This window comes from Myxine glutinosa, chromosome 11 (assembly GCF_964187855.1).
Source record: "Myxine glutinosa chromosome 11, kmMyxGlut1.1, whole genome shotgun sequence".
Lineage (NCBI taxonomy): Eukaryota > Metazoa > Chordata > Myxini > Myxiniformes > Myxinidae > Myxine > Myxine glutinosa.
The window spans coordinates 105,182,909-105,205,797 of record NC_136271.1 but is presented as its reverse complement, the minus strand read 5'-3'; the positions used below and the strand labels follow the sequence as shown (position 1 = coordinate 105,205,797).

Genomic DNA, 22,889 nt, shown 5'->3' with positions numbered 1-22,889 from the left:
AAGGCAATCCGCCACCGGGTTGTCCTTCCCCGCGACGTGCTGGATGTCCGTCGTGTACTCGGACACGGCCGAGAGGTGACGCTGCTGCCGGGCCGACCACGGCTCGGTGACCTTGCCCATTGCGAAGATCAGCGGCTTGTGGTCGACAAAGGCAGTGAACGCACGGCCCTCGAGCAGATGGCGGAAGTGCCTGACCGCCAAGTGAAGCCCGAGCAACTCGCGGTCGAAGGTACTGTAACGGCGTTCGGGCGGGCGAAGCTGCCGGCTAAAGAACGCCAGCGGTTGCCAAGCTCCACGCACCCATTGCTCGTGCACCGCGCCCACCGCGTAGTCCGAGGCATCGGTGGTGAGGGCGATCGGTGTATCGGGCGCCGGGTGCGCGAGCATGGTGGCGTTAGCCAAGGCGAGCTTCGCGCCCGTGAACGCCGTGTCCATCTGCTCGGTCCAGGTAACGTCGCCTTTGCCCGGCTTACCTCGGAGAGCTTCGTGCAGGGGGCGCAGGAGCTGGGCGATACGGGGCAGGAACCGATGGTAAAAGTTCACCATGCCCAGGAACTCCTGCAGCCCTCTGATCGTGCGGGGGCGCGGAAACCCCTTCACCGCCTCCACCTTGGCCGGCAGGGGGACGGCTCCGTGCCTGGTGACACGGTGCCCCAGAAAATCGATTATGGTGGCGCCGAACCGGCACTTTGCGGGGTTCACAATCAGGCCATGCTGGCCCAGGCGTTCGAAGAGCGTGCGGAGGTGGCGTAGGTGCTCTTCGCGGGACGCGCTGGCGACGAGGATATCGTCCAGGTAGACGTAGACAAAATCCAAGTCACGCAGGACGCTGTCCATCAGTCGCTGGAACGCCTGAGCCGCATTCTTCAGACCGAAGGGCATGCGTAGGAACTCGAAGAGTCCGAATGGCGTGATGACCGCCGTCTTCGGGACGTCCTCCGGCCTGACGGGGACCTGATGGTAGCCGCGTATGAGGTCCACCTTCGAGAAGAAGGACATGCCCGCCAAACGGGCGGAAAAGTCCTGAATGTGGGGGACGGGGTAGCGGTCGGGAGTCGTGGCGTCATTGAGACGGCGATAGTCCCCGCACGGTCGCCATCCCCCGCCGGGCTTCGGCACGATGTGCAGCGGCGACGCCCAAGCGCTCTCTGAGCGCCGAACGATGCCGAGTCGCTCCAGGGTAGCGAACTCCGCTTTTGCCACCGCCAGCTTCGTCGGCTCGAGGCGGCGTGCCCGGGCGTAGACCGGTGGCCCGACGGTGGGGATGTGATGGGCCACCCCGTGCTTGACGGCCCCCGCCGAGAAGGTGGGCCGCGTGAGGGCCGGGAAGCCAGCGAGGAGGCGGGTGAATGCGTCCGCTGCCGGAAGCGTACAGACCAACGTGGCCGGAACCGAACCGTTCGGCAAGCCGCTTGGCAAGCCGCTCGTTGAGCTGGGCAACGCACAAGCGAGCGAGCTGAACGTCTCGGCCTGGACAAGACGTCTGCGCTTGACGTCGACCAGGAGCCCATTAGCGCACAGGAAGTCCGTGCCAAGCAGTGCCATGGGCACGTCGGCGGTGACGAACGTCCATCGGAAAACCTGCCCTCCGAACCGCAGAGAGAGGCAGCGTTTTCCGTACGTACGGATGGGCGTCCCGTTCGCGGCAAGCAGCGCGGGGTCCCCACCCGCGGCGTGCTTGTCTGACGTGCCGGCGGGAACGACACTCACCTGCGCTCCCGTGTCGCACAGGTAACGGCGCCCGGAGAAGGTGTCCGTTATGAACAGCAGGCTGCTCGAACGGCCGGCGCTCATCGCCACTATTGAGCGCCGGCCCAGGCGTTTCCCGACCTGTTGAAGGAGCATGGCGGATGACACTGCCGAGCTTCGTGGCCGAACTTGGCGTGGAACCAGCACCAGGTGGTGGAGCTGGAGGAGCGCGGCTGGCTCCGCCACGCCGGTGGAGTTGGCGGGTTTCCCCGCGGTGGCGGTTTTCGCCGCGGCGGTGGGCGGGGCGTGGCGGCGGTCACGAGGTGCGTATCAGCATGCTGCGTATGCTGTATAAGCTGATGCTGTGGATCAGCAGCATCAGCAGCAGCATCAACAGCATCAGCCACGAGGGCCGTGACGGCCACGCCGACTCTCGCCCGCGTGTCCAAAGCGGCGAAGTACTTGTCCGCCTCGGCCGCCAATGCTCGGGGTTCCGTTAGCCCGGTCCCGGCCAACGCGAGGCGAACCTGCGCTGGAAGTTGGCGACGGAAAAGCGCCCGGAATAGAGAACCGGGGGCTTCGTCGCCCAACAGTGACAGCATATGGTCCATTCGGACCGACGGGCGCGTGTCACCGAGCTCGGGGAGATCCAGGAGGCGGTCGGCCCGTGCGTCGTCCGTGAGGCCGAACGTGGCTAGGAGTAGCCGCTTGAGTGCCTCGTACTTGTGGCCGTCCGGTGGGTGGCGAAGGACGGACACAACTCGAGCGGCCGTGCCGGGCCCGAGGGAGGCGACGACGTGGCAATAGCGCGTGTCATCGCCGGTGAGGCGCCGAAGCTGAAATTGGGCTTCGGCCTGGACGAACCAGACTTCGGCCTGAGCCTCCCAAAATTCGGGAAGTTTGATGAAGTTGGCCATGGCAGTGGCGTCGCGTGTGGAAGGATCGCTCCGGAAGATCCAACGTCAAGGGGGTCACCAGTAAAGCGCGGCGTTACGCGCGCTGCTTGCGAGCAAGGAGGAAGCGGACAAGCGGTAACTTATAAGCGTCTTTATTTCAGGAGCTCACTGTAACACTGGCGCGCTCCGGGCTGCGCGCCCGGTGTATATCATGAGGCCACGCCTACCCCTCGGGCGTGGCCACCGCCCACTTGGTGCGCGGAATGATGTCACCACGCCAGTGGGCTTTTGTGTCCGCCACAATCTCACTTCTCTTTGCGCACATGCGGTCGTCACAAATTCAACACCAAAGTATGGTAAAACGGCAAACTTGTCCTCCTATTATTCATGTTCCGATTCGTGTTCAAAATAACACATCATATTAAAATACGCCATTAGTGTCTGTCCGTCTGTCTGATGAATTTTTGACGCCAATACATTCTGTCGTTACTTATCCAATCTCAACCAAACTTGACAGGATGACGAATGGTTACACAATGAAGGTTGTAGCGCATTCATTTCACCCCCCTCCCCAAGGGGGTTTTCTCCCCCCGAGCGAGTTTGCCCGCCATTGCCGTCAATGGGGTTGCACCTTGAGGTGTATATAAATGTTAAATTAGCTTTATCGTGGCATATTTCCAAAAAAAGTTTCATCGTGGAGTTTTTCCAAAGACGCTTTTAATAACAAAATTAATGATAATCACATATTGTTAATGTTATTACAAAACAATATTAATACTAATAATGTCCCACTTCCCCAAGGTGTTTTTCCTGCAGTGATAACGTGTACAAATAGCTTATAGTTATAAGGCCAAGTAAAAAAAAAAAAAAGTTTCTCGTCCGGACTTTTTTGAAAAAAGGAGGAGGGAGACCCTTACTATTTACTAGAGTCCCTGTATAAAGAGAGTTGCGCCATGCGCTGACCCGAGATTTCTGGTCACGTGATTTCGTGGCGCCATTTTGTGTCTAACTTCACCGTGCGTGAACGTCAGCTTGGTACGGGAATGTTGTTTATTGCCAAACAAAATGACTGGTTGTTCTGCTTTTGGTTGTTCAAACCAATCTGGGAAATATAAGATGTATAGATTTCCAAGTGATAAAGTCAGAAGACAAATTTGGGAAGCGAAAGTCAGACGAAAGAGCTGGAAAGCGATCGACTCCTCGAGACTCTGCCAGGTAGGCCCACGCCGCTTGATGATCGATGTTCAAAAGCAATTCTATCTGCTCGTTTTTTTTTTGGTTGTCTGTCCGTTGAAAACCCTTTTAAAGGGAAGTGATTTGTGTTTGTTTATAATCTTCAAGGAGCTGACCAAAAATGCATTTCCGTGGGAAGAACCCTGCTCAATTTTTTTCGGGTAGTCCTAGCGGACCGCATATTGTCATTGATTGATGAAATGTCCCGGTACAGTGACATTGCCTGGTCTGCGGTTGGGTAGTCTGCGGGCAATGTCATTGTACTTTTTCAGAGGGAATTAATTTTGATTTTATAGGGGTGGGAAACCCATGGTCCGTTTTGTTTTCAGTTGTCTGTCCGTCCATTCAAAACTTATTCCGAGGCAAGTTATTTTTTTGGTTTAAAATCTTTAGCCTAATCGGCAATCATAAAAGCAATTTTAGGGGGGGACCTGCTCAATTTTTTTGCGGGTTGTGCAGCCATCCATACGTCCAAAATTTGACGAGTTATTGTTTGCTTTGTACAGTGCTCATGCGTCTTGTGGCATATTTGCTCAAATATTTCCCACCCCGGGATTTATGGCCAAATTGTAGTGATGGAAGATTTTGCACATTGGACAATCCCTATATATTTAACCTGGTGACAGCTATCGTTCCCAAAACATACAATATTTCTAGGTGATTAATGCAGTAAAACAGGTGTATTTGTGTACCCACATTTAAAACTGGCTCAACTTTCAAAAGCTGTTATCCCTGTTTGATATCAATATACATGTGGTCGATAGAGCTAGCGATTTGTCTGGCCATCTTCCGGAAGATTGTCCATGTGATTTTCTGTTGTGGAAGTACTAGTACATGACAGCTCATTAAAATTAAACTGTGTTGTGTTAGAATAAAAATTTCAATAAATAAATACATCAAGGATACATCAAATACAAGTCACTTGTGAGGAGTGAACGGAGTAGTGATGGTGTCTCACTTGTGAGGAGTGAACAGAGTAGTGATGAGTCTCACTTGTGAGGAGTGAACGGAGTAGTGATGAGTTTCACTTGTGAGGAGTGAACGTAGTGGGATGAAGTGTTGGTCTGGTCAGAGTGTTGTATTACGGGAAGAGTTTTCTTACGGTCTGAATGTATGAATCATGTTCTGTACTGAATGTATGAACCAAGTTTTGTACTGAATGTTTACTGTGTTGGCCTCATCGTGTTCCTGGTGAAATTAAACAAGTTATGGTGAATACGACGTCTTATCTGTGCTTTTCCATATCTGTTCGACTAGACGAACCGTGCACACTGCAGGTATTTTTTAAAGTTTTTTTCTCTGTTTAATTACGGCTTGGCGCAGTCAAAAATTAAGTGTTAATTAAGTCGCCAGCTATGAAACATATTAATCGATCAGGCAATATCCATCAGAGTTCTGGGCAAGGGTGTAGTAATAAATGAACGTTTCAATCTTACTAGATGCCGATGACGTTTTCCTTATGTCAGAGACAGAAGCTGACTTGCAGCTTGTTAAATCATTACAATGGAAATTGAATATAAATGTCGATAAAACTAAAGTTGTACACTATAGAAATATGGCAATACCACGTACAGAATTTGTTTTAAGTGTGTTGGACTATATGTCGGCTGGAAGTCCGACACCGGAATTGCTCTCGGCACCCTTTAAAAAATATTGGATATGCCCACACTCCTTTCTAAAAGTTATTAAAATTCAGAGAACGACAGCATTGGTTTGTCTTACTTATAATGTTAGCTCTTATATGCAGTGTTGGCTTGTAATATGCATTGCCATACCACTTTTAATATCACCACACAGCTCTTTTTCACGGCAATAGCTGAGTTTTTGACAAAACAAATATCACCTGTATGTAATAATAAGACTAAATATGTGTCGTAAATTTTTTTTTAGCAGGTTTAGAATATATCACCCCATATCGCAAATGTACATGTATATCTAATCCGACACACTTAGACACAAAATGGCGTCCAAATTTGAGTTGACACAACTCTCTATATACAGGGACTCTACTATTTACTATTTTCATTTTTTTTGCTATTTTTTTCCAAGATGGCTGCCATGAATTGAATGACCACTGTGGCTGACTTAAAGACTCTATAGTTTGTCCAATGTAATGTGAAACATGCCAGTGTTGATTGTTACTGAAAGGCCTGCAATTTCATTTCCAAATTAGCAAATAAATATATGTTTTAACTGAAATGGCATATGAATAGAATCAATCAATGGAACACGTCATGTGTTACACCGGACAAACTATATTTGAATAAAACAAAAAAGAAACGATGACAATGTTTAAATTTGGTATGTGTCCTTGTTTAATATAAATACACAATAATACACTAATAGTACAAGAATTGTTCATATTGGGGACTACTCAGAGAACAGACCAAAAGATTGATGAAATCCTAAAAAACAACTACTGTAGTTTCATTGGAAGGCTGATCCTTCCCTCTTACAAAACCAGAAGTGGGACTAAATAATATATGTTTAATCAACAGTTTGCCCTCCCCCCACATAGTGAAACTAATGACTATAGGACTTGGTCTATCTTATGGTCTGTTCCATAAATATTAAAGTAAGAAATCCCAGTGAGACTTATGTCAATCTTGTACATGTCATCCATAAAGTAAGAACCATTTTAAACATTCTAACCATGCACTGCTTTACTTATGCAAAAAATGAAATTGTGATTTTCTTTCCTTCTCAGTTCTCTCTTCTTCAAACTTACAAGAGCCACTGTTATAAATATGTATGTCAAAGTATGAATACCAAACTTTCAGAACAAGGCATAATATTTGTACAAGCATGTACTGGACTGAACGACCCAGCATTTGCTAATATTGGGAGTATTCAGTATCTGGAACCAACAGTATACTTAATATTTATACATTTTGGCAAGACATTTCATTTGTCTTTGGTTTTTAAAAATGTAAATGTACCATACTTATCAAGCCATGCAAATAACCCTAATGTTATGTGCATTTACATAAATACTAATCTCAATCAGCACATATACCATTCAGGAGTAGTATGCCTGTGATACAATCTACACCAGATCGTTCAACGTTCGCTTCTCATCTACAACTGATCTCGCGAACCAAGACTTCAAAACTTTTGTCGACGAACGTATGCTTACACACACGAATATCATCATATTCCCTACTCAAATTTGTACCATTAAAAGTATGAAATGCAAGATTTTTACACGTAAATTGCACTTGCCCAGTGCACAACCGTTGCGAGAATTGACCGTCTTTAGCACAAAGTGTCTGCGTTAAGCCTAGCATGTATTAACCAGGAAGTTCCGTTAGAGGGCGGGATCCATAATAGTTCAGATCATCAATGCACAAGATACGATCAGCAAACGCCCAGAAACGGCAAGTTTTAGACCGAGTTTCTTCGCAAAACGATTAAAAAAAAACACAAGTATATATTTAAAAAAAATAGTATTAAATAGTAAATAAAAGTAGGCGGCGACCAAAAAGGAAGCGGGCGGGGACGAGAAACATTTTTTTTTTTTTAACTTGGCCTAATGGTGTTTGTGAGAGCAACGGCTTCTACAGGAAGTAAAAATATTATAAACCACAAACACGTATGCTTAGCTTTTTAAACAGTCGCTAATGTTCTTTATAACACTAAATGAAGAAATGTGGAGGAATCCCGACATCCGTGAAGTAAGGTTTACTTACAGAACGGAGCGAAGATCTACTGCACTCTATATAACCCACAAATGTTGAGTTCATAACATGGCCCTTTCTGCCGCTACCGTGGCATTTTTCGTAGCGAACTTTTGAAACTCGCTCATGCTGTTTCATATGAAACTGAAAGGGAGAAGCTCGGGTTGTGCTCCTTTACCAAGCAGCTAGTTAGCGCTTGCCAAGCCAGCCGTTCCTTAATGGTTTTGAATGGAGTGCTTGCTCAAATGCTTAAACCACTTGGCGATCTCTCCAAAAGAAACTTGGTAAATGAACACACACCCAATGTTCTTGAGACCAGACCATAGATCAAATGTAATCTATATACCCCAAAGAGGAATGACCCTTCCTGCCCCTCCCGGAGTCTGCGGGTGTACTAGTTCACCTTAAATAAGTTGTTCCTCAATCATAAACTGATAAGACAGACGAATGGAAGGACTGACGTGAACCAACTAGTTAACCCTGCTTTTCGCCTTGCGTGAATGGGTAACAATTAAATAACAACAGTGGTACTGTTGGTCCCTGGTGTTGGGCTAGCGGCTAGGGTGCCGGCTTAGGATCCTAGGATCCTGGGTTCGAATCCCGGTCAATCGCTGAATTAACGCCAGGGGGGTTGACTCAGCCTGTCATCCTTCCGAGGTCGGCAAATTTGAGTACCAGTTCACTGGTAATTCCCTGCTTGTCGTTAAAGGCGGCAAAAAGGGTTGGCGTCAGGAAGGGCATCCGGCCGTAAAACATTGCTTAAAAAAGGGGACCAAAAAAAAAAAAAACAACAACAACCACAGTTCCCGAAAAAGGCCAACCCCCGCTTGCGGGGAAAAATGGCCTCTAAAGGTGTTTTTTTTTAATTTTAGTGGTACTAATAATGCACCTCTATGCATCTCCACACCAAACAATGCAAGTTGAAAATAAATATGGTATGCAGTGTGGCGAGCACCTTGTACGTCACAATGCTCTCAACATACCTTGACACTGCTGAATTGACGGTTCCCAGTGAAATCCATCTGAACATTCCTGAAGCAAAAAGCATCACAAATGATTCTTTAACAAATCCCACATCCAACCAATCATCCATCATAAACAACTACTACGACTATCCCTTCCTCGATCCTTACTTTCATTACAACTTCCTTCCGGTCTCCGTCTCCATTTCTCTTTGTCCATTTGGCAGGTGAAACTCATCCAGCATAGTATTACATCAATTATTACAACGTCGGGTAAAGGAATTTGGAAAACTCCATCTGGAACATTGGGACAAACTTTAGCTCTCTGATCATGAATGGTGAATGGTGGTGAAGTTTCCCTGACATAAAGTACCATTCCCATAAACGTACCATAAAAATGGCACCAATGTGTCATAAATGATTACAATGATAAGTCATCCAGCACCATTTGGATACCATTCCTTTTGTTTTCCCCTACAAGCGAGTGCACCATTGGTTTACCATTTGCTTCCCACCTGCCATAGTATATGCACCATTGATTACCAATGAATACCATACATCTACCATTGATTACCTTCATGATCCCATTCGCAACATACTTTTATAGGGGTTGGACAAATTGCATGCATGTATTTTGTCTGTTTATGAACAGATGCAACCTCTATGATAATACAACTGTAAAGGATCCACAATATACAGAACAATTTAAATGTTCCAACATACATTTCAAGGTCTTGTTATTCAAATCCAGATGGCAAAAGCATGAAAAGTGAGACCCATGAATGTACACAACGGCAAAGCATTCCACCATTGGTGCTGCATCAGCTCAAAAGTTTGGCAATGTGGGATGGGGTCGGGGTTGAGGTTGTGGGTGGGACAGGAACTGTATAAGTAGATAGAGCTGAGGGTTTCTTTAAAAGGGCTCAGAGAGACAGAGAGACTTTACAAGCACTTACCGGGAGCACGGGCTGCCCGAGCGAGTAGGCTGGAAAGAGGGAGAGCACGAGAAGAAGCAAACCCTGAGTGTTGAGGTACATGCTTGCTTGGCGCGGAGTCAGAATCCTTTCTGTATTGTTTGTTATTATAAATCAACGACGGGTGTCCTCGGCCGGGGCAGCAGAATTGAGTGAAAGAAGATCGAAATGACGAGCTTGAGCTCCTTACACAAACAAAAATATGAAGCCCCTCTTCCCAATAGCCTCACAGCTTGGCCTGACTCCCCTTCCAGCAGCCGGCCCACTCTCTGCAATCCTGGCACATCATCTCTCAGGGTGCTGTCATCCTGCCAGCTCTTGGAGCAAATGGGAGGGAGAGCTTGGCTATGATGGTCACGGCATCACTGCATCGATAGTTAGGGATAGCCATTTGAAATTACGTTTCTGATACCCTATCATAACTATACCTCTTCACTGCAGGTGTTGAACCAAGGATGGTAATAAAGGGGTTGTAAACCCCTCCACCCACCACACACCCCTTTTCTGATGGACAACAAAAAGGATACATTTAGTTTATAAGACCGAGTTTAGCAATAGCAAAGGTCGGGTGGAGATATGAGTGAAGGTTTTGGGGGAAGGGGTGGTGGGGGTAAGGTCTTCGCATGTGACGTGCTAGATAAAGGAGAGGACAGGGTTGGGATTAGGGGAGGCAATTCGAGGACACCATTTGATTGAGCAAGTTAGTGTGCAAGGTATATATTTAATAATCACATTAATTAAACATCTTTTAACCTTGATATGGCCTTTTTACCTCTGCCACCAAAGGTGGATGGAGGTTATGTTTTCACCCCTGTCTGTCCGTTTGTTTGTTTGTGAACAAAATATCTCAAAAGGTTGTGGACGGATTCGGACGAAATTTGGCAAAGATTTAGCATATATGACAAGGACGAAATGATTAGATTTTGGTGAAGATCCGGATCCGGCTACTGGAATTTTAAAGTGATTCTTCACCATTGGGAGATAGGGACAAAAACGATACATAGCAGGATATCTCAAGAAGTTGTACACGGATTTGGACGAAACTTGGTGGACCGGTTCGGTGTCTGACAAGGTCAAATAGATTCGATTTTGGTGAAGATCTGATTATGGATTCGGATATGAGAATTATTTTATTGTTAAGTGATTCTTCACCATTGGGAAATAGGGCCAAAAACTATACATAGCAGGATATCTCAAAAAGTTACGGATAGATTTGGACGAAACATTTTGGACAGGTTGTGTTTGTGACAAGGAAGATTCGATTCTATTTTTGTGAAGATCCAGATCCGGATCCAGCTAGTATAATTTTTGAAGTGATTCTTCACCATTGACTGATATGGCAAACCAGGCGGAGGTATGCTCTCTACTTAGTGCCGTTCTAGTTGTTACTGGTTTATTCACAACAAAATCCAAAACCCATGAACATCTGAAAGTGTTCAAAACCTTTAGTTCAGGGACCAGACCTGATTTCTGGTGGTCGAAGGTACTCCGTCAGCTAGAAAATTTTCATTGCTGTCAAGTGTTAGGCCAATAGGGATAGACTAATGCTCGGGTGGGTGTAGATTCTGAAAATGGTGCAATTCTTTTTTATTGACAAATAAAATCTCTTCACACTTGTAGTCCTACACAGACATTCGTGGAAAATATGCATAAATATTTTGCCCAAGCAAAGAATGAAGATGATATGCATATTTTATTAATTAATTCATACTCACATATCAATTTAACATCAAGTTTATTCAGGATATGAAACAGTGATAAAAGAGTGTCCTTACTTAAAGAGCAATCACAAGAAATGCACCTTAAAATAGTAAAATTAATGTTCAAAACACCAACAAAAGAAAATCAATGTATGCATATAAATACAGATTTTGATCAAAGTATCAATTTAGATAACTAGCAAAGGTACCCGCCCTATGGGCGGGGCTTCAATTGGGAAGCCCAAATGAAAAGGCAAAATATCAGAAATTTAAGGCTTTTTTATTTTATTTTAAACGATTCATATAAACATCCGTCAAATCATATCACACGCAAATCATCAAAATCTAAACAGTACATGGCGCCCATTTTGAAAAAAAGATTGCATTCTGCAAAACAGAAGCGGCCGCTACACGTATTTCTCAGTCGCACATTTATGTGTGAAGAGTGCGTGCCGAATCTGTAATACGGAAGCAGCCGCTACACCTGTTTCTCAGTCACTTTGCACACGCTGCTGTGTTACTTTGGAGCCGCACGTTTATATAGGAAGAGTTCGTCAGGAGTCGATCTACTCTCTCCTGGTACGTAAAATTTCAACAAAAGCCACATCACTGTTCATATCGGTAAATATTATTCCATCGTGTTTGGAAAAACTGGAAAATTGGAAAATTGGAAAAACAATATAGCCTATTTTACTCCAGGGGGTCCGAGGATTACCCACCCAAAATATCGTTGCGATCGGTTCAGCCGTTTTTGCGGTACCTTCGAACGGACAGACAGACAGACGGACATTTGGTGAATTATAGTAAGATATCTAATTTTACAAAAAAAAAGGTAGGCATAAAGAATATTTCACTCTCTTATTTTTGTGACATGTAATTAATGCTGATAAAATTCATTTGAAATAGTAAAACTAGAATGATTGGCAACCTCAATATAGGCTCTGTTTCACAAATTTTACCTACAAGATGTTCAAACAAAGACACAAATGAGATTAATTCTAATTTTATTTTTTAATAAAAGAACATCAACAGGCACACAAGTGGGATTGAATTCCCCCAAGATTCTGTCCCCCAAATATTCCTGCAGGACACACAAGATCTGCCAGCAACCCTCTTCCGGTGAAACTGCCAAAATTAAGACTCTGCTCACTTTCACTTCTTCATTCCTCTTTTCTCCCACCTGTGGAACAAACTCCCTCACGCTCTTCAATCCCACTCCCCCCTCCAGGTCTTTAAAACAGCTGTTCACCACCATCTCTTCTCTTCCGTCATCCAAAACCTTGATCTTTTCTACCCCCGTTAAAACACCCCAAATCCACCTCTTTCAATCCCCAGCTCCTTTCCTGTGGTTCCTAGAAGTGTTCATTTGCTTTATACCGTGTACCCCTGCCTCCTCCCCCAGGCCTCCCCCTTCCACAGATCTACTGACATCCCTGTTCTTTTCTGTTGCTGTGCTTGTGTACTTCCCTCTCTCCCCGCTTCCTTCATTGTATGTTTTATGTGTCTGTGCATCTTTTTCATGTTCAATGTGTTAGCTCTTACATGAGCCTCGATTCTGTATTAAAAAAGAAAAAAGAAAGAAAAAAGAAGCGTGGGAAATATTCCAGAGTTGTTTTGAATCACGACTAACAGAGCACTTGCTGATAAAATGACCTTGACTTTCCCCCAATTTCATTAGCGAAAATCCTTCATCTGCTTTGTTGGTACTAATCATGTCTTTGACATGTCAATTTGCATTTCATACACAAGTTTTACTAAACACACAACTTTCAGCTCAATTTGAGGATTTTATATTGGAGGGGAAATGTCCATTTCGTGGTTATTTCCTGATAAAAAAGAAAAAAAATTCCTCTTCTCTTCCATTTGAGGAGCCTCCTCCCATCACAGTTCCATCACTCCTCCCTCCAGGGATTCAAGGTGGCAGTGTACCACCACTTAGTGCCATCCCAATTCCTACCCACAATATTTTATACTCCTATTACCACTCCGCCAAAAATAACCCTCTTACTTTGCAGGTGTCTGTTTCCTCCTCTCTCTCTCTCTTCTCCCGTTCGCTCATTTTCTTACTTGTTGCATCCATCGATGGTTCCAATATCAGTGTGTTGCCTTTTTATCTCCTGTCACCTCGTTCTTCCACGAACCTGGATTTTGTGAGTAAAAAAACAACAAAAAAAACAAAAAAATTTGAATTGACGTTTAAAGTGGTTAGACAAAGTGGCACAAATATTTTCTAGATCAGGGCATGCTGTCACTTTCATGTATGTGCAATGCAAACACTCAAATCCCACGGAACATTTGTCTCTGTACTAAAGAATACAAGCAAAGATAGAGCAAGGAATTAAATCTAAATACAGATATAAAAGGCAGCACGAGCGAGTGAGGTACCCAATTATTAACTCCGCCAGCAATGGTTGATGGAGGTTATGTATTCACCCCTGCTTGTTACTTGCGAAAATCGAAGATTTTTCAAGTACGTATATTGGTTGGTCTTGTGCGATATTCTGTCTGTTTGTTTGTCTGTCTGTATGTCAGTCGCCTACCGTCACAATTTTCAACCGATCTTCACGAAACTTCACCAAGTTGTAGAGGTCGTGACAATTGAGAAGCCTATTGATTTTGAGGTCAAATGTCAAAGGTCATTTGGAGGTCAAATTTCTAAAATCACCATTTCCTTTATCCGACTGACTTGAAAATTGAACAGCATTTGTATATCGAGTCACTAAATTGGGAAAGCAACTATTTTGAGGTCAAAACTCAAGGTCAAACTCTAAAAATCATCAATTTTCACCCGATTGACCTGAACATTTAACAGCATTTGCATAGTGCCTCGCTGAATTGGTAAACTAACGATTTTTTTAGGTCAAAAGTCAATCAAGGTCAAACTTCCAAAATGATAAATTTTCATCTGAAAAATCATCAATTTTCATCCAATTGACTTGAAAATTTAACAGCATTTGCATAGTGCCTCGCTGAATTGGGAAACCAACGATTTTTGAGGTCGAAAGGTCAAAGTCAACTCAAGGTCAAACTTCCAAAATTGTCAATTTTCATCTGAAAAATCATTACTTTTCATCCTCTAGACCCGAACTTTGATCAAGATCGTCAATTTTGATCTTGATGAAATGGACAATTTTCCAGATAAATTGCAACGTTTTTTATTTGGGAGGGAGGGGGGGGGGGTGAGGGGATTTTGCAAGTATCTGATCTGCATGATGTCTTCTTGTTTATTTGTCTGTCTATGTCAGTCGCCTACAGGTCACAATTTTCAACCGATCTTCACGAAACGTCAACAAATAGTAGAGTTGGTCATAAGCAAGAAGCCTATTGTTTTTGGGGTCAAAAAGTCAAAAGGTCAACATAGGCCAAAGGTCACTAACCTTGCTAAATTTCTAAAATCCTCAATTTTCATCCGATTGACTTGAAATTTGAAGAGGACTTGCATATCTGGTCACTGAATTCAACCACAAATTATATTTTTGGTAAACATAGGCCAAAAGGTCAACATAGGCCAAATTTCTAAAATCACCTATTTTCATTTGATTGACTTGAAATTCTAAGAGGACTTGCATGTCTGGTCACTGAATTCAACCACCAACTATTTTTGAGGTCAACATAGGCCAAAAGGTCAACATAGGACAAGTTTTTTAAAATCCTCAATTTTCATCCGATTGACTTGAAAATTGAACAGCATTTGCACATCGAGTCACTAAATAGGGAAACTATTTCTGAGGTCAAAAGGTCAAAGGTCAACTCAAGGTTAACCTTCCAAAATCATCATTTTTCATCTGAAAAATCATCACTTTTCTTCCTGTTGACCTGAGCTTTGATCAAGATTGTCAATTTTAATCTTGATGAAATGGAATTTTCTTTCTTGGGGGTGGGTGGCGGATTTTGCAAGTATTGTGCTCCGCATGACTTCTTCTTGTTTGTTTGTCTGTAAGCACGGTATCTCAAAAGGTTATGGACCGATTCAGACAAAACTTGGTGGACATGTTGGATGTGTGACAAGAACATATTTATTCGATTTTGGTGAAGATTCGAATCTGGATCCGGATACATGAATTTTCTCAGTGATTTCTTCACCACTGAGAGAGAAGGACAAAACCGACATTGCAAAAGGTTATGGATGGATTTGGATGAAACGCGTTGGACAATTTGGGTTTGTGACAAGGACCATTGATTTGATTTTGGTGAAGATCCGCATCCGGATACAAGAATTGTTATAAATTCCCACGTGATTCTTTTTTATTCGTGATTAAATTCCCATGTATAGGGTGTTTCAAAAAGAGTGATACAACTTTAAACGTTTATTTACACAGAAACAGAAACGTCAGGAACGTGAACCAAACATTTCTTGAAATCCGATGACAAGGTATTTTCTATCACTGATGGCTATTGCATTAAGTCACTGCTAGATCAGCCCAAGGTCTGAAATTGGCACTTACACAAAATCCTTGTCATTGACGTTCTCGATGTGTGCCCCTCCGCAGTTCAGACAGGTATTGATCCTGACTCCAAAGTTCCATCCAACTTTCCTGTAGATCTCATGTGGCACTGCCTGGAGGTGGTCTGACACCTCCTGCTTCAGATCATCCAGTGTGGCAGGGTGGTTGACATAGACAGAGCCCTTGGCAGCCCCCCAGAACCAGTAGTCCAGAGGGTTCAAGTCTGGGCTATGGGATGCCCAGTCATGAGCGGTACCCAGGGCAACGAGGCGGTTTCTGAAGAGCTGCTGCAGGAAAGTGATGGTGTCACCAGCTGTATGCGGGAGTGCATCTGCATAAACCAGGTCATGCTGAGCTGGTTTGGGGTGACCTTTTGGGCTAGATCATTATGGAACTTCTGGAGCATGGCCCGGTAGCGCTCTCCTCTGATCGTCACCGTCCTGCTGTTGTCATTCTCAAACCAGTAAGGCCCTATAATTCCCCATCTGGCATTGAAGGCGCAGAAGCATTTGACCTAAGGCCCTTTTAGGTACCTCTCAGTGATCTCCTCAGGTGGTTCTGCCCCCCAAAAAATGTTGTTGTGGTTGTTGATGGCACCGTTCAAGTGGAAATGGGCTTCATCACTGAACCACATCAGGTTGATCCAATTTGGGTACCGCTCCATCCTGTCACTGAGACAATTGCACATATCAAGTCTCCTTCTCATGTCATCTTGACTCAGTTTATGTCTAATAGAGATGATGTATGGGAAAAGCTTCAGTTCCTTAGTGAGGATACGCCAGACTGATGTTGGTTAGATGCCCAGCTCCTGGGAGCGCCGGCGGTGGGACTTCTTGGGACTGTCCACTGCAGAATCCCGCACGGCGTTGATGTTGGCTTGGCTCTTGGTTACTGATGCTGGCCTGCCACTGTTGCCCTTGCTCTGGTTGTGCACTGTACCCTTGTGCTCAAAATGTTTCACAATATGTTTAATGGCACAATTTGTGGGTCCATTACGTGTTCTGAGGTTGTATTCCCGGCAGAACCTCCGGCGGGTGTCTACATATGATTTAGTCTCATACCACAGAGACACACCACTTTTGTCTTCTGTTCCACTGTCAATGGCATAGTTGAGCTATGGAGCTAGAAATTCCAGGGAACAAATACCACGAAAAGGAAAACGGTATATGTCAAAATACAAATAAATGGCAGGAAGTCAAAGTTGTATCAATCTTTTTGAAACACCCTGTATAGAGCACGATATCTCAAAATGTTTTGAACGGATCATGACAACACTTGGTGGATGAGTTGGGTAGGTGATAAGACCAAGCCAATTCGATTTTGGTTGATGTCTGGCTGCCGATCAGGTTCATCAGTGGGATACAAAACGTAAACTATTCAGCCTGGCAGAGGTATGCGCTCTACCGAGTGCTGTTGTACTTTTACATCTTCAATACATCCCTGTGGATTAATGAATGTGTAATGTGATGCGTTGGAATTGAAGAACCTCAAACAAAAACCTTCAACACAGAAGGAAACACAAAAATAAGAAGGCACAAACAAAGAGGTCTTAATGGAGGGAACAGTTGTTAGTCCATTAAGGGATGTAAGTAAGGAGGTAGGGCAGCAGTAGTGCTTAAAGAGCTACGAGTACAATATTGCAGTGGCAGAACACCATGCTGCAGCAATCCTGCCAGGTATCACAGGCTGGGCAGTACCGCTGCACCCTAGAGACATAGGCTGAGCCAGAATAACCTACAACCACATAAAACATGTTGTCAATTAACTGCCACCCTGACACACCTGCCAAGGCAGAACCATCAAGTTAACACCTTCGGCATAGGCTTTTTAACATATTGTTACAGACGCGGTTTTGGATGTTAGTTTACCGAGCGGTTTGGTATGACCGCATCTGCACAGTTTACCCGATTCCACTCGAACGTTGGCCGAATCGCGCTATGCTATATCAATGAAGGAAAGGACACAACGGCTGGGTTAAATGACACGACACCAGGGGTACAGTTCTCAAGACCTCCGGAGGAGGATATAATATTGGGTATGCGGAACGTTTAGATTACACGGCACAAGAGGGACAGCACAGAAAGGTGGGCACTTATACACGGTCTTATCTTAGCCCCGACAGACCACAGACAAACGGGACAAGACTGACTCACACAGGGATTGATGGCAAGGAAGGGCAGGCAGTTGATAGCTCAAGGTGCACCTTGAGCTCAGGGGCAGAATCGACCCGGTCCGGTCCAGAGAGGCGGGAGGTATCTTTCAGCGCTAGGAGGTGGCGTCCTTTTGTCGTCGTAGCTGAGCCGCATCTGACGTCACCTCCGGTAAGTGGCTGCGTATATCCAGCGGGGAGTGACACGCCCTCGGCTCGTTAGCTCCGCCCCAGATGGAATCGGTCCGCCGCTTCCTATTGGGTGCGGGGGGTTACCGGGCTCCGCCCTTGACGAGGAGCTGACGGCGAGCCCCTGCGTGGTAACCCCGTCGGAGCACATGGTCAATGGCGGCTAACCAAGCCGGTGTGAGGACGCGCACTCCCCGCGCCGCTGTTGTTGTTGTTGGTGTTGTTGTTTCATGAGGAAGAGATGCGGGGAGGTATTGGGAGGTCCTAAACTTACTAATGGTGCCATACAATCACATTCTGGTGCAACGAAGAGTCAGAATTAATGGAAACGAGTCCTTAACTGACATAGACTAAGAATAACTAGCAAGATGTCCTATAGTTGTCTACGTGAGATGCGGTGGACCTGGGCACGACATTTAATGGGGGAAAAAGGGGAAGGTCGGTTCTACAGAGTGTTGTTTACAGACAATGGGACTAGGGAATGGGGGATTGGGGATAGTGGGGGAGTATTGGGGAAATAGGGGAATATTTACAAGCGGATATGGATGGAGGCCAAATCCCATATCCGCAACATTATCAACAAATCACACATTCATAGGCAACAAGGCAAAGCAATATATTGTTGTGGATCTGCCACCGGCCTTCTCCCCTTACCAAGGGGGGATTAGTCCCCTCGTCTTTGACTGACCGGCGCGACCCGGGACCTATGACGTCCCTTCCGGACAGCGCGAAATAGGGTATTAGGACCAAATTCGCGATTACCTAAATACTCGCGCTGACCTGAAGCGAGGAGATAAGCCCCGCACGAACCACGTGTGTTGATACGCCGAGCGGTTGCGTACACGCGGTCCGCGCCGTTATCACTTACTAGACCCCGATTCAAGCGGTTCTTATTCGTACCACGCTTAGTCAATGGCGAAATCACAAAGACGATCGAATTGGGAAGAAAGGAAGAACAGGTTTATTTACACTATACACAATGATTCAAGAGCAGAGACACAGAGCAAATCCTTAAAAACAGTCTTACTTAATACCCAAGGACACGGGCCCGTCTCACACACACACTCACACAGGGCTTGCTGATGAGCAGGTTGATGTTCACCAGCACGTCCAGGGATGGCTTCCGTGCAGCTCTCTCTCCGGTCCCCGGCACATCCCTTGGAGTAGGTGAAGGCAGGAGCTCTCCGCGTGTCGTCTAAAAGGAGCGAGTTATCACGGGGCGAATTGGTAGGGAGCGGACTTTGACGCGGCTGGTGGTTATCCACTTGCGGCTATGGCCGCGCTTACTCGCGTGGGTGAAAAGTGCTATATGCGTTACCGGCGCGCCTGGCTGCGCCCGCGTACTTGGTACAGTTCAACGCCTCTTCTTCTCTCTCTCTCTGCGCAAGTCCTTAAACAACGCGCTTATCTTGCGAGTCCGAATCCTTTCGCCACCGCCGTTCAAGTCCTTCAAGCCCTATCGCGCCACTGGTGCAAGCCAAGTCCTCTATCTCTCTCTCTCCTCTGCGAGTCCTGGCGTGCAAGTCCTTTATCTCTCTCTCTCTCCTCTGCGAGTCCTGTCCAAGGGCTTTGCGCAGCGACTTATATAGGCACGCCCCACGAACCTTCTCGAACTCACCAGACGCGCCTCACCACGCCCTCTCACGCCGTGCCGCTAGAGCCCTGATTGGCTGGTGGCTTTTACCGTCATCGCCTCCACCACTCCCGATCTCAACGCCACTCACCCCGACCCCGCGCTCCTCCTTCTCAGGCCTACCTCGTGTTACTCGACTAGTGGGCAGCCAATGCTTAACAAACTGGCTCGAGGCTAGGGTGGCTGGGAAATCGGTGGCAAGTAGAGCCTATTTTCCTGTCTTTACACAACGCAGACACTAAGAGGGGAAATGGCCTATTCTTACACATACGAAGACATAACTATACTACAAATGGGCCTTTATGTTGCTCGTGTGACTAACTATTGGGGGCAATGTATATAGTTATTATTGATTTCATTCTCCGTTTATTTGTTCGGGATTAAGCCCGTTTGGTTTTATTCAAAGCTTTATCCCGGTGTGTACCCTGGTTAGAATAGGTACACCGTATCCCTGCGCGTCGTAAGAGGCGACTAAGAGGGTTGGGGTCAGGAAGGGCATCCGGCCATAAAAACATTGCCTCAAAAAGAGAACCATGACAATTACAAGTACATATGGGCAGGGTACAGCTCGAAGTGGAGATCGGTTTCTGAGGTTTGGGACATGGAATGGAGGGACAATGACAGGGAGATCAGGAGAAGTGGTGGAAGTATTGGTCAGAAGAAGAGTGGACATATGTTGTGTGCAAGAGACAAGATGGAAGGGAAGTGGTGTGAGAATGGTGAAGGGTAGGCAGGGACAGAAATACAAGTTTGTGTGGCAAGGGTGCCTGGAGGACGTGAATGGTGTTGGTGTCCTGTTTTCTGAGGAGTTTGTAGACAGTGTGGTGAGTGTGATTAGAGTGAGTGATAGGTTGATGATGGTGAAAATGATGATTGGAAAGCTCTTGGTGAACGTCATCTCGGGATATGCTCTGCAGGTTGGTCAAAGCGATGAAGAGAAGGACAAGTTCTGGTGTGCGATAGAGAAGCTGATGGAAAACGTGAAAGATGAGGAAGTTGTTGTGGTAGGAGGAGACCTAAATGGACATGTGGGAAGGAGTATGGACGGTTTTGAGGGAGTTCATGGGGGTTACGGATATGGTGTGAGAAATGGAGAAGGTGAAAGGATTTTGGAGTTTGCTGATGGAGCTGATTTGTTGATTTGTAATACTCAGTTCCAGAAAAAGGATAATAAGCTTGTTACATACACGTCCGGTGGGTCGACGACAACCGTTGACTACCTGAAGGTGCGTAGGCGAGATAGGGGGCACCTCCGGGACACAAAGGTGATCCCGGGGGAGGAGGCTGTTTCACAGCACCACTTGGTTGTCTGCGACATAAGGGTGAAAGGTGCGAGGAGAGCTCGGCGGGTGAAGTACCAACCGAGAATGAAGGTGTGGAGGTTGAAAGAGGTGACAGTAAGGGAGGCATTAAAAGAGAGGCTGAGTAGGGTGGAGGATGATGTGGTTGAGCTTGAACGTGGTTGGATGTCAATGAAAGATAGTCTGTTGGGAGCCGTTGGTGAGGTATGTGGATGGACAAAAGGACCACCGAGGCACTCGGAAACATGGTGGTGGGATGAGGAAGTTGGAAAGAGGATTGACGAGAAGAGGAAGAAGTTCACTGAGTGGCAGAAGCCGAAGGGTACGGGAGCAGAAAAAGCAGAGCATGAAAGTTATAAGGCAGCCAGGAAGGCTGCAAAGAAAGAGGTAGCAAAGGCGCAGGAGGCATGTAGGAAAATGTTCGGAGAAAGCTTGGATTCGGAAGAGGGTCAGAGAGCGGTATTCAGGATTGCAAAGCAGATAGCGAAAGAGAGGTGTGATGTGATGGGGGTGAGTTGCTTGAAGGATGAAGTGGGACAAATCGTTGTGGACCCAGATGGAATTAAAGGAAGATGGAAAGGAAATATGGAAATGCTGTTGAATACAGAGAATGAATGGGATGGCAACATAGAGAGTAACCCAGTTTTAGGACCGGCAGAGAAGATAACTGAGAAGGAAGTTGAGGAAGCGATAAAAGCAATAAAGAGTAGTAAAGCAGGAGGGCCGAAGGGAGTTGTGGGAGATATGTTGAAGGCAGCAGGAAGTTGGGGTGTGAAGAGAATGACAGAGATCTGTAATCTGGTGGTGAAAGAAGGCCGCATTCCATTGGATTGGGAACTGAGTACCCTCGTCCCTCTATACAAGGGGAAAGGTGACCCTCTGGAGTGTGGCTCGTACCGAGCGATAGAGTTATTGGAGCATGGAATGAAGGTATTGGAAAGGGTGTTGGAGAGGATAAGGAAGAAGGTGAAGATCGACGAAATGCAGTTTGGATTTATGCCAGGAAGAGGAACGACAGACGCGCTCTTTATTGTGAGGCAGTTGCAGGAGAAGTACATGGAGAAGAGGAAGAAGTTGTTTCTTGGGTTTGTTGATCTGGAGAAAGCATTCGATAGGGTTCCACGCGAAGTATTGACATGGGCATTGAGGAAGTTAGGAGTGGAGGAATGGTTGATCAGAGTAGTGATGGCAATGTACAAAAGAGCGCGCACAGCTGTAAGGACGAAGGACGGGAACAGTGGTGAGTTTGAGGTGAAGGTGGGAGTGCATCAGGGGTCGGCACTAAGTCCACTACTATTTGTAGCTGTGATGGAGGTGCTGGCTCAGAACGTAAAGGAGGGTTTACCGTGGCAGTTGTTGTATGCAGATGATCTGGTGTTGATTGCGGAAAGTATGGATGGACTGAAGGAAAAGATGAACAAGTGGAAGGAAAGTATGGAGACAAAAGGTCTGAAGGTGAATATAGGAAAGACGAAGGTGATGGCAAGTGGTAAAGCGTGTGGTGAGGTGGAAAGAACTGGGAAGTGGCCGTGTGCTGTGTGCAGGAAGGGTGTTGGAGTGAACTCCATTCAATGTACATGTGCGCTGAGTGGGTTCATCAAAAATGTAGTGGTCTGAGAGGGTCATTAACCAGTGTGGCAGCTACATTCAAATGTAAGGTGTGCACAGAGGGAGCTGCAGATGGAGGAAATGTTGAGTTGGATCTTGGAGACGGCGTGAAGCTGGAAGGTGTGAAAACATTTTGCTACCTCGGAGACATGCTGAATGGAGAAGGTGGATCACACTCGGCAACGGATGCAAGAGTGAGATGTGCATGGAAGAAGTTTCGGGAACTGAGTGGCGTGCTGATGAGGAGGGGAGTGTCGTTGAAGCTGAAGGGAAAGGTGTGTGCTGCATGTGTGAGAAGTGTTGTGATTTATGGGAGCGAGACATGGGTAATGAACGTAGAGCAGCAACGAAGGCTGGAAATAGTGGAAATGCGAATGGTTTGGTGGATGTGCGGAGTATCGTTGAGAGAGAGGAAGACAAATGATGAATTGCG

General features: G+C 46.0%; 1 protein-coding gene across 5 annotated transcripts in view; it reads right to left on the bottom strand.

Annotated features, from left to right (window-relative positions):
* The window catches only part of LOC137437044 (uncharacterized), a 59,351-nt gene extending 49,649 nt beyond the window's left edge, over positions 1-9,702 (bottom strand). For 2 of the 5 annotated variants that reach the window (XM_068131365.2, XM_068131366.2), the window contains exons 1-2: positions 9,414-9,686; positions 8,479-8,527 (exon numbers count right to left, since the gene is read on the bottom strand). In XM_068131365.2, the coding sequence (XP_067987466.2) occupies positions 8,479-8,527; positions 9,414-9,494 (130 nt within the window). In that variant the 5' untranslated portion in view covers positions 9,495-9,686. Of the gene's footprint in view, positions 1-8,478; positions 8,528-9,413 lie in introns of all 5 variants that reach the window. The other 3 variants (XM_078786952.1, XM_078786954.1, XM_078786953.1) reach the window with 3 other exon arrangements.
* Between the last annotated feature and the right edge of the window lie 13,187 nt (positions 9,703-22,889).